Consider the following 12,747-nt stretch of genomic DNA (forward strand, 5'->3'; position numbering starts at 1 on the left):
ACAAACTCACACACTCACTGAAACAATCATTCGGGAGCAGTTATATGCTATAGGATGGGCAATGACTGCACCCTTCGCTAGAAAGAATAGCTTGATTAGAATAGCTTGATTTATACATGGGCGGTTCAAGGGAAACCACACACACTAAAACCTCTCCTGTCTCAGTGGGTGCATAGTTAGAGCCTGGATACTGAACATCTAACCAGGAGAAAACAAAAAGGACTCAGTTACCCCTCACACACCGAGCCCAAAAATTACATTTGCATAAAACTATTTTTGGGGATGTACTTGTACAGTGAGTCTCAAAAGGATTTTTATGCACTTGGTGAATTGAATGGCATGGCCGGTTAGGAAGGAGCACCGGGGGTTTCAAAAGACAAAGCCTTTTCTTTCGTGTTGTGTTTGCTTTACTCCGCTTTGGTAGTGTCTGACTGGTACATCATGAAATAAACAGAGATTTAGCCTATTTTATATGGGACGTTAACCCAAATAGATGCAATGTCCACCACACACAATGGACTATAATAACAGAGCAATAATACCTATTAACTATTCATATCACTGCACTCTGACCGTCGGGACTCACACATGCATGGAACACTAGCTAGATGCACCGAGATAGACAGAAACAACGCCAAGGACAAGTTCAGAATGCAAAATATTTAATTTGTTGCCAATTCTGGAGCCACAGAAAAATAGATAATATAGCCTAGCCTGCAATGTGGCTATAGAACTGCAATGAGGTCTGTATGGAAGGAGGCCTACTTTTAAAAACTTTGCCTATACCTGAATAAAGTTTGACTGATAATCAACGATCATTTAACTTCTACCCAACACCAGATTATTTGACAGCTGGGGATGTAGCCAAGTTGATTGGAGGACCAACCAACGATACTGATATCAAAGACTATTGATTATAGTTGAATTTCCACCAGATCATCTGGAGCTGAGTGTGTGTGTGTGTGTGTGTGTCTCTGGTGGTCTAACTGAGCTGAGGGAAGCGGTTCTGGTTTCTCTTTCTTGTGAAGAGCTCGGTGGGTTTTGATTAGGGACCCTGTACTGGGATGGTTCACAGCGTGTTGACGACACAGTCGGGTCAGATCAAGAACCGTTCAAATAAATGAAAGCCATCTCCCTGAGCGAGAGAACAGGACTACGTAAGAGGAGACAACGAATTAATCAGAATCATTGAGAAACGATTTTGATGGGATGCACTGCAGAGAAGGCAATGAAAAGGGATTCTGGAAGAGAAATGGTAGAATAACATTCCAAATGTTGGTGAAGAACGGAAGATTTATCATCAATGTGTTTTCCATCGAGTTAGAAAAAAAAAATTATATCTCGAGGAAGTGGTTGGGTTTTTATAAGATATTCTCTGCTTGTTAGGGGATTCATTCTCAACCCCAATCCCTTGTTCTCCAAGGAATGACCTCACTGCAATGGCAGTTCAAGTAGTAGGAAGAGTAGGGGTGTGTGTGTGTGTGTGTGTGTGGGGGGGGGGGGGGGGGGGGGTAGTGGCTGACGAGGGAATCTCCCAAGTTTCAGGCGTTGAAAACACAGAGTGCAACCACCAGTCTCTTGTGTTTCAGCCGTGGGAAAAGGTAACCCAAGACGAGACGGAGAATGTTGTTTGTAGACAGCTACTAATCAGTCACTCTGTGTCACACCTCTGACCTCCCCAACTGTGAGAAGGAGGAGAGCTGGATAGAGAGATAAGGACATTTTGAAAAGCAGTGAGAGAGCGTGAGAGAGAATGAATGCGTACGTCATAAGATCTGAGGAAATCATTCTCTTATTAGAAACTGGGTGGTGAATGAATGCTGATTGGCTGACAGCAGTGGTATATCAGACCATATACCACGGGTACGACAAAACATTTATTTTTACTGCTCTAAATACGTTGGTAACCAGTTTATAATAGACAAAATAAAGATTTGCTCCCCGTCGGTCTGAAAAGACAGATAAACCAACTGTAATGTGTTATTACTCATTGAAATGTAGACCTTATGAAAATATTACTAATTGGAATAATGTTCTCCATGCACGCCACAGTTATTCAATTACCATGTCAAGCAGCCATGAAATCATTTCAAGATCTCCATAGGAGAAACAAATAGAATTGGGACCTAACTAGAAAGAGATGGGGCATCCGTAATATCCATTTGCACGGAACAGATAGCAAAGGGACCTATTGCTTTCAGAGAAATTAAAGTCAAACTGGATTTTCTATTAGGCTTTGCAAAAGCAGCCCGTCTCCCCCTCTGTGCCTGTGGGGGGTTAAAACAGACAATTCTTACAAGACAACACTGAGCACTACCTTCCCTTCAGAGTAGAACACGCTCCCTAGAACAGCAGCTAAGTGGATGGCAGAGAAAGAGCATCTAGGCATGAAATGATATGACTCTGTAGAACAGTGGATTGAATGTGAGAGAATATGAAATGAGAGGAAGAGTAGGCTACTCACTGAGGAGAATTGGCTACAACAGGAGCTCACAGAGAATGACAGTCAAATATAATTTAGGTATGAAATTATAGCCTCCTACTTGATACCTCTTGAAATGGAAATATTAAACAGAAAGGCTCATTATCATATTATAAGATCCTATCTGAATAGAGGTGGGAAACGCCTTGCCCGGCTGAACACAGTCCACACTTTAATCCCACTAATTATAAACCTGAAATGCATCCAAACCCCCAGCAGCCCAGTCAATTTGACTAGCCAGCACTTTTCTCCTTGGAATTTGTGCAAATGAATTTGAAGTGATTACCCAATTTGTTTACATAATATGATCCACTATAAATCATCAACAGCTGCACGTTCCCTTTCGTAATTTCGGGAGGACGTGCCGAAACTGTTTAACGGTAACCGATGGTGGACACTGACACGGAAGGTGTGGGATGTTCCGCTGCCCGGTAACGGACGTTATTCAGATTTTCCGGTGTGCTCAGTTCATACTGGTTGACTGCCTCTCATAAAGGCTCGCTTTCCACGCAGCCAAGTTATTAAGCGGATCAGCAACCGCATTCGTCAATGTTATCCGCACTTGAAACCGTAATCGCTTTTAAGAGACGCTGTGATGTTGGTTGCGGCAAACGACATGCAGTCCTTCAACCGCGTCACCAAAGTCTATGAGAAATTCCACCACAATAAGCGTACATTTCTGGATGACATAATGTGATGAATAAAAACCTGTCATAAAGGTTATTTTGCCTTATACACAGCAGTCTGACACAGTGACCCATCATTTGGGCTTGAAGCCTCAAGCAAGTCTACAGCGTAAGGAATATACGCTCTTTTTCAACAGGCAATTCAACAGATACAAATCAGATAGCCTACAGGTAACTATGCAGTGAGTCACTTGGCAACACAAGATGCCCACATCTGCATATGTAATAGTCTGATGCATAACACATAGGCAGACCAAGGGAAATATTTGGAATAGGAAACAGAATAGCTACAACCTAACCTGAAAGCATTGATTAAAAAAACAACATATATTGCTCACTATAACCTGGAAATTGAGGTTAAATTCTATGCAGAAATGGGAGGAAAATTCCCATATTCTGAATAGGTCTGGTTTTGCATCCTCCAGAAGCACAAAAAAACAAAAGTATCTAGTCTAATCATTCCTTTTGATGTTAAAGCACTCCATGCGGGTAAATAATGTTACATTGTAGCCTATTGGTTAATATATGCCGTGATGCAAAGGAAGACACTGCTCACACGGTCAGCGTGACACGCAAGTGCAGTTAACTGATGGACAGATAGGCTGGGTCACCGCGTTTTCAACAACGGGCATCATCCATGGTAAAGGAATGAATGCTCATTGCTCAAATATTATAGTGTGAAAATGCAAAGGTACGACAGCAAACCTCACGTGTAATTATTATGCAATGGGCCTATGCATAAAACCCAATGTATTTCATAAGCAATATTTATTTATTCTGTTGCCGACATCCCTGTACCCTGAATGTCATAATGAAAACGAGGACCGATGTGCGCTCAGTATGAATCTCTCAGTCATTCTAAAATATTAATCAAAACGGCTATGATATGAGCCCCGCATAATTCCCCTGCTGTTCCCGTTCATCCTCTGCAGTGCCTGCCCATACAAATCTGCTGGTGTATACAGCGGCGCGTCATTTTCAGCCATTCAATTCGCAACTGGCAGAAAATGATTTCCCAGGCGCTTGGTCAACATGTCAATCATGCAACGATATGACAGCAAGATTGTGCGGCATGATGATGCATATAGACGTAGAAAGCCTACTCACTTTATAGAAAATCATCTTTAAAGTGCCGTAGAAACCCATGTTTGGTAATCCGGCTGTGGTTTCCTATTCCTTCACTGCGAATCGTTGAATCCCAAATATGTCAGAGTGGTAGAATCGCAGTGCAAAGGGGAGCAGGGCAGGGTGCTCGCGGGTAGATCCGTGACAATCTCTGATGTGGACATGCTCGAGCACGTCACCGAACGGGCGTGCGTGCTTGACGGTAGGTGTAGTAGATTTCTCAGTGTGGAATAGCTCCGTCCGTGCCACACCGATTGATTTTTCTCAGTAACGATTCAAATACAGAACGATGTAGCGAGGAGGATCTCACTACCGATTGCCCCACAGGACAGCACGAGCGAGGATAATGAGCAAGGAGAGAGGGATGATATAAAAAGGGGAATTTGCAACTCGGGAGAAAGGGGAGTGGCGGCTAGGGGAGAAAGGGGAGGGCCATGCCCTCTTCAGAGCCTTTACAACGCTAGCTTCTGCGTAGAGCTCGGGTTACATTTTCCCCGGCGGTGAGGAGGCGAATGGTGCAGTCCAACAATCAACAGTATGCGCAGCGCATCAATTATTGGTGCGAATACACAGAAACCAGGCAGGAAAAGGGAGGGGGGAAATCACGGATGTGACTAGATGGAGTACAGCTACGACCGGAAGTGACTTTTCGTAGCAGGTAGAGAGAGGTTTTTCGCTAACCTTAACCTAATTCTCCTAACATGCCATGCTAATTATTCCAACCTGCTGTGTGAATTCTCCTAACCTGCTATGAAAAAGTCACTTTCCCATCATAGCTGTATACCACCGAGTCAACCCCCCCTCACTTGTTGCAGTCCACACACACCCCATGGTATGGCAGCAGTGGCACCACTAATGTTCTTTCCCCATCACTGGGTAGGAGGTATTTATCACAACTTGCTTTGAATAGGATATTCTGTATAATCGGTGCTCTGCTTTGGGCAGTCAGACACAAATTACATCCCGAAAAGTGAGAAACTAATATAAATATTAGAGGGAGAATATGATATTGAATAAACAAAATGTTTTACCTAATATTTCAGCCCATGCATAATAAACGCATAACATTCATATATTATATTCCACACTTCATTCAGCCCGGGGATAAAGAGAAATCCATTATTCTCTAGTCGGCAGCGGTACACAATATGCACTTCAGGTGCAGCACCTGATTTACACACGAAATGAACGCTAATTCCTTTTCAGTATGGGCAGAAACAATGATGGGCCTTAGTTAACATAACTAGAACATAGGTGATGGCTTCACAACTGGGAATGGGCAAAGCTTCCCACATGCAAATGATACTGCTGGCGAAGGGAAATAAACAACTCTAAACAGCTGAACAAACTAATAAATAATAATGGCTGAGGTGAATACACATTGTTAAAGGAAAATACTTCATAGTATGTATCACCTCCGAGGTAAGAGGGAAGCTTTACACAGGGTTATCCAGCTATCTGGTAAACAAAATCTGCACTGGCAGGTATCTAAGCTCTGCTGTTGTTATTCAAATAATGCCTTGTGTAGAAAAGAAATACACATGAAAAGCCCTTTTGCTTACGTTGATCAATTTGGACAAATGGGAAACTAGTCTGGGGATCTTGAATTAGGTCTGCAAACACCTGCAAGGTAAAAGCGACAAGCCTGCAGTCCTGCAATTCTCTGAACATGTTGGGACTTGTTCTCCATAGGGGCCGATTCATAAAAAGGCTGTTGCAGTGCCCATATTTCCTATTGAGAGTGTCATTGGCAACATGGGAGGTACATTGTTTTATTATCTGGTTAGAACATCTCTTTAGACATCTGTCAGGACATTACCGGTGAAGCAAACATACGGTCACATTCTACAAATTCAGCTTTGTGCTTTGAAGCCCCAGTGTCAGTCGAGGTTGAGTAATTAAAAAAAACAATCCCTTTCCCTCTCATCAACGCCTTGGAGATTCCCTAAAAACACACCACTTCCATTCAGCTACGACCGGAAGTTACTTTTTCATAGCAGGTAAGGAGAACCTTATGCAGCAGGTTAGGAGAATTAACGTAGCAGGTTAAGAGAATTAGGTTAAGGTTAGGAAAAGGTTTTTTTGTTATACTTTTGTTTTCATCCTGTGATGTTTGTTGTGTAGTAAATGTTTGATAAATAACAATGAAAATAAAAAATGTTTTTTCCTGTGAAGCGCGTTGCATTCTTTTCTGAAATGTGCTATATAAATAAAGCTTGATTATGATTTGATTAGGGTTAGCAAAAATACTCTCCTAAACGGCTACGAAAAGTCCCTTCCACGGGGGCTCCCGAGTGGCGCAGCGTTCTAAGGCACTGCATCTCAGTGCTAGAGGCGTCACTACAGACCCTGGTTTGATTCCAGGCTGTATCACAACCGGCCGTGATTGGGAGTCCCATAGGGCGACGCACAATTGGCCCAGCGTCGTCCGGGTTAGGGTTTGGCCGGGGTAGGCCGTCATTGTAAATAAGAATTTGTTCTTAACTGACTTGCCTAGTTAAATAAAAAATTCCAGTCGTGGATGTATTGAAGTGCCGTGTTTTTTTAGGGAGTCTCCAACACCTTGAGTTCTTGCCCCTGTTCCACAGTCCACCTCCCTAATCAGTGACTAATCTCAGTCAAGATGATTCAAATAACCACAGAGACAATGGAGGAGGATCACAGGAAGGGCCTCTTCACAGGTTACTGACTGGGAATCAGATTTACCAGCTCTAAAGGCCATTAAGACACTCGACACCTGACATTATCCAATCATCTGGATTCAGGTGGAAAATCGGGGGTTTGGAGGTGAGAGGTGAGGAGAGGCACTTGTCGAATTGGTGAGACAAGAATGAGAGGAGAGAAAATGTGCCAGTATCCCAAAACCATTTGAAGGAAATCGGAAAACTCACACGAGGCAGGCCATATAGCAACTGCTTAGAAAAGCAAGCCACATGGATATCCAGATGTTAGTTTAATAGAGATAGTAAGCCATGCGCACGCACACACACACACACGGCTATTCATGTTTTAGGACAAGGACTTGCATGTATGACACAAACTATTGAGGCCTTAGAGAGGGGCCTCACCTGCTCCCCATGTAATCTAGTGTTGGAGGGGTTAAAGGTGGCCAGGTGCAGTATAACTAAGATAGTCTGGAGCTCCGTGTGTGTGTGTGTGTGTGTGTGTGTGTGTCTGTGTGTGTGTGTTCCTTCTCCATGCACTGGAAATCTTTCCTCGTTTGTTTTTGTTGCCACAGCAACACACCGAGACGATGTGTGTGTGTGTGTGTGTGTGTGTGTGTGTGTGTGTGTGTGTGTGTGTGTGTGTGTGTGTGTGTGTGTGTGTGTGTTTGGGCCTCTTGAGAACAACCCACTCGCTGCCCAACCTTAACACAGTACATTGGAATGCGTGGAACGCAGAGCGGTGGCACCCCAGCCTTTGAAGAGCCTGTGACCTCTGTTGCTCCTCTTCTGCCACTCGGTAAAGCATTAACAGACAGCCAGCGGTGCTAGGCTCTTACCTCAACACTTATCAAAACCTCTTAAAAACCCTCCCGACCCAGACATGGGGCTTCCACAAAACAGGTGTCCTCCGAAGTAAACTCATATCTCAGCCTTGTCCGTGTTTTGTCTTCTCGTCTTTAAGTGATAGACCTCCGTGAGAGAAACTGACAGATCCCTCTATAGATATATAAATATATCTAGATATAGATCTATCTATATAGAGAGCGATATATAGAGACAGAGGAGCGAGAGAGCGAGAAGGCTAATATATGATGAATGGTTCTCGGTGTTGGAATATATATTGGGAACTAGAATGGAGAATGTAGTAAATTTACTATCTTGTAACAGCGCAGTGGTATGTCTGGAGGGCAAATGCAAATGCTCGATTCCCTTTGTCTCTCCTCTCTCTCTCTCTCTCTCTCGTATGGGGCTTCCTACGCAAACAGTAGGCTACAGCATGTGGATGTATGGATTTCTATGGCAGTGTTTCAGCCAACAGAATAGAAATGAGCTTATGAGTTCTTCAGGAAAAATTGAGCACCCATGACTGTTTTTTTATGTACGTGATACTGTAGTATTTAAAAAAGGAAAAGGAACTGCAGAACTGATTCACGGAATTCATCATTCTTCATGAGGTTTCATTAAAAGGGTAGAAAGTGAAAAATGAAGGGACTTAACCCCCTGTATAGGTGGATTAGATGGACTTGGACGTTGAGCTTTTCAAAGGCAACAGATAGGTGGGAAAATACCCTGGCTCAAGCTATAGGAGAACGGCCTCCTTGATCAAATGTTTAAACGTGGGGCCTTGTTGAACTTGAAGCGGCGAATACTTCTTGGGCAGTGGTGCGTCGCTGAATAACCGCCGCGTCATTGTCCTGGCGGTGACAAAATAGGAGACCGGGGCAGGGGGGCCTTCGGTCTCAATGGCCGCTCACCGAGAGAGCAAGAGCAGGGTGCATTCCAACCAGACAGATGACATGCGATCGATGGACGACTACGGGGAGAGGTGTGACAAATGGAACCTTGGATCATCGGTGGAACATTCCATTCTGGGGAGCATTATTCTGAATAATGACATCTGCCTGTGGCTGCTTGGGGCCATTAGCACAACAGCCTTTAGCCACCCACGCGACTGCAACCCCCAAGAGTCCAGGCCTCTATTGGGGTCAGGTCAACGAGGAAATTAAAGTGAGGAGGGCTGACATCTATTGTGACATCACGAGTGTTCCATGGGAAATGATACGGACAGAACAGAAGATAGAAGGGCAATGTCCATTACTGCCAATCACACGCTGTTAAGAGTCAAATAGTAACTTAACCTGGACCCAAGGTTGTTCTCATGCTTGATATCTGGCAGGCTGAATGTCTGGGAAGCCTATTGGAAATTCCAGAGAGACCAATAGTGTCCACTACAGTGAGTTTTGGAGAGGAGAAAGTGTATAAAACTCTGCACGATGGAGAACAAAAGTTTAACTCCAAAGACAACCTACTGGCCAGGGCAGACACACACAACCACACACACACTATAAAGCCCAAGACACCAGGGGCGACTGGGTGTGCTATGGACCCGTGATAATAACACCAGAAATTACTGTGACAAAACTAATATCGAGCTTTATTAGTTGTTTATCCGCCATCAGGATCTAAAATTGGACTTTCTATTTCCCTGCTGAAAGCCATTGAAGGTCAGGCTTCACAATAACACCATGAGACATTCCCACTTCCTGGAAGGAATACTTAATAAGGAAATAAGAAATCAAACCGCTGACTAATGACTGATATTTTTCTGCCCCGGGGTTCAAGTGAGAAGAGAGACGTCGGACATCACTGACATTTATCTAACCAACTGTGCCTCCTTCTGGATTACAACCGAGAGAAACGGAAATAAATCTCTGTCTGACAAAAAAAGGTCACCTGGATTATTTTCCTAATCGAAAGAAACCAGTGCTTTGTCTATTAGCAGGAAGTAGGTCGCAGGCTCGTGTTTAACTTCCAGCAGCACTGTGGGAAAAAGTATATCTGGGTGGTGGGCTCCTGCAGTTTCTCAGTGGATGGGGGGGCTAGAGGCTTCTTCCTGACCCCCCAACTGGAGCCTTCCCTTCTGGGTTGGGCCAGGCACGGCACCTCCCAGCTATGGAGGCCCGGCCAGATCTGAGTACAGCAACCATCGCTTACCTTATATTTTCCCACTGCCTACTGATATAGTGTATCACTGATCTGTGACCTGCCTTTAGAGAGGGACTTCAAATGAAAATGGGGGAAGAGGAAGCTGTTGACCTTGTCGAGCAGAGCGAATAAATCAGACAGCAGGAAGTGTTGTGTCCTTTGTGGATGGGTTGAATTAACCCTTTGGCACTGAACTACAGAGAAGCTGACACACACACACACACACTACAGAACAATAAGCACACATTCAGAGTTAGAAAGCCAAACACGAGTGCTCCCTCTTGGATTCTTCAAAGCCAGTCTTGACCATAGTCAATTAATACAGAGAGTTTCTGCGAGCTACGAACGGCTGCTATAAACAAGATGAGTCAGAGCATGACTTATGTACCAGACAACCACACAGGAAACAATGTCAGGGGTTGATTTGTTTCTGGGAGCATTTATATGACATCGTTATACGTTACACTGATACTCCAATAATGCAGTTAACATGTGAATATTACCCCTCTGTCCCATCCCTACTGTGTTGCGGTTTAGCATGTTTTGCATTCACCGCATCAATATTCCACATGGACATGAACACGGAGAGAAGAGGGTTACAGAATCGGTAGCCATAAGCCAGGTGAAACTTGGCCTGCGCGGGTGTCAACATTTACAGAGGAACGGATAAACCCCCTTTAATTATTCAAAAGTGCCACTCCACAGCCCAGATTAGGCAGAACGAGCCAAATTGCAAAAAAGCAGCGGTAGTTTGCTGGCTGTTGGCTGAGTGTCTGGACGAGCTAGTTGGAGGAGGAGGAGGAGGGGGAACGAGGAGTGTGAAGAGCCCAACTGTGTCTGGGTTACCTTTGACCTTCCTGGGTCTCTGGGTTCTGCCCAGTGCTCAATAGGGGACCATAGCTCCACCTCCTTTTTCACGTCACACATTTTTCAGATCTCAACCTCTCCTAACCACAGTCCCACAACACCCCACCTCTCCCAACACAGGAACAGGCCTCTCTGGGGAACTATTGCCCTCTCCTAATAGGATCAGAAAGAGCAGGCTATTCAATCCAAACCTCTGCAAATTAGAGATATGAAGCAGGAAGCCAGACTCCGTTGCGCTCCATCTTTCTGTCGTCAACATGGGGGAATGGGGAAATAGGCATGTATATTGGTCGCCCCCCCCCACCCCACCACCAAGGCATTTACCTGCATTTGGAGAATAATTTATAAAGACTAACTCGGTGTGTAGTAAAATGCCATGGGAGAATGCAGATGGGCTGGCCATGTCCATATTATCAAGCTTCAGCATCTCAATAAACGGTGACCTTTAAATGCAGAGTGGTGTGTGGGTGTGAAGCATTTTGCCAAGATGTGGGACTGTACATTGAGTTAGCAATGCGTGGCCGTGGCTCTGTACATCCGGAGCGCACAACACACACACACACACTGAGTCTCTCCCACCCACGATTCAGCAGAAGACAGACGTCACTTTCTCCTTTAAAAATATCTCCAAATTACAGCCCTGCTGCTCCCCTAACAATACCCAAGGACTAATAGGCATTCTCCTAGACCCTGCACTGGAAGGGGCAAGCCAGGGAAGAATAGGAGGAGGAAGAGATGCCAGGGTAAAGGAATCTCACTAGAACCCACAGCATGTTTCTCATGTACAGTTTTCCAGAAAAAGCCACTCTTTTCAACTACACCATACCGGAGCCACCTCCATACTACAAAACATCACTCTCAAAAGGAGAAGATCACTAAACAGGGTCCAAACCAGAGCAAAATCTATTCTCTGAGATGTCATTGGAGTGGATGGAGCAGCTGGAAACTTTGGGCTTGGGGTCTCAGAAAAGCTCGAGAGTGGGATGGTTTTCTCCAGAGCAGAGGAAGAAAGACCTAGAACTCAAAAGCTGAGGCTAGCGGAGAAGACACGAAACTGAACGAGGACGGAGAAGCAATTTGGAGCGGAGAGGGTGAGGTAGCCGTTGTTATTCATTTTGCGGTCTTTTTGAAGATTACGGTGTGATGAATCAGGAAGACAGGTGAGCCTGAAGGACGGTGTAACATGGAAGGAATGCAGGTGGAGGATCCAGGAACGGCTTGACGTGTTTAGCTGAGCTACGACCAGCAACAACACTCTTTGTACCAGAAAACCCATTGTACTAGCAGTCCTGAAACATTGCTCCATTTCAATACCGCTGTTCTCCCATACTTGACAGTTTATCTACCCAATGTCCTAAATGCCATCTCCACAGCAACCAGCTACAAATAGAGGAGCAAGTCACAAACACATAAACAAGGGTCTCATGATAAGGAGGTCAATATGAAAGAGGCGGCGGCCATTTTTAACCTCTGTCCAATTACTAGAGACTCGGGGGACAACGCTTGATCTTGTTTAGATGTCGGCCATTGGCTTAGCCTTTGAAAAGTACAGGCTCTTTGTCTAAATGGACTTTGAGGGATTCGACTTATCTATAACAGGCTAACAGCAGGAGTGAGTGATAGTGTTGTGATGGAGTCAGGTGGTAAAAATGCTGCCACACACACACACACGTTGCCATGTCTTGTGAAAGAGACATAAATGGAATTTGTTTTGGGTGGTTTGTCAGTGGAATGTGACTGACGCAACTCAACAGCAATGCAACCTGGGCCGAGTAGTTGAGGAATGCCCATAACCCCAGCCATGTCTGAAATATTCTCCTCCACTCCTGAGTATGCAAGTACAGTATATTAACATGACAGTGTACGCTTGTGTAAGTAAGCATGTGTGTGTTTGTCAGTCAGTGAGAGGGTGTGTGTGTGTCGGTGAGAGTTTATG

At 44.6% G+C, this 12,747-nt stretch overlaps 1 protein-coding gene across 7 annotated transcripts in view; it reads right to left on the minus strand.

The window, feature by feature from the left end:
• The window catches only part of LOC106602374 (F-box/WD repeat-containing protein 7), a 189,949-nt gene that overhangs the window by 29,482 nt on the left and 147,720 nt on the right, over window positions 1–12,747 (minus strand). The window contains exon 1 of one of the 7 annotated variants that reach the window (XM_082974181.1): window positions 4,276–4,661. The exons of 5 other annotated variants lie outside the window; for them this stretch is intronic. In XM_082974181.1, the coding sequence (XP_082830307.1) occupies window positions 4,276–4,314 (39 nt within the window). In that variant the 5' untranslated portion in view covers window positions 4,315–4,661. Of the gene's footprint in view, window positions 1–4,275; window positions 4,662–12,747 lie in introns of those variants that run through there. One more of the 7 variants, XM_082974180.1, reaches the window with a different exon arrangement.

Source organism: Salmo salar, chromosome 04 (genome assembly GCF_965601325.2).
Source record: "Salmo salar chromosome 04, fSalSal1, whole genome shotgun sequence".
NCBI lineage: Eukaryota > Metazoa > Chordata > Actinopteri > Salmoniformes > Salmonidae > Salmo > Salmo salar.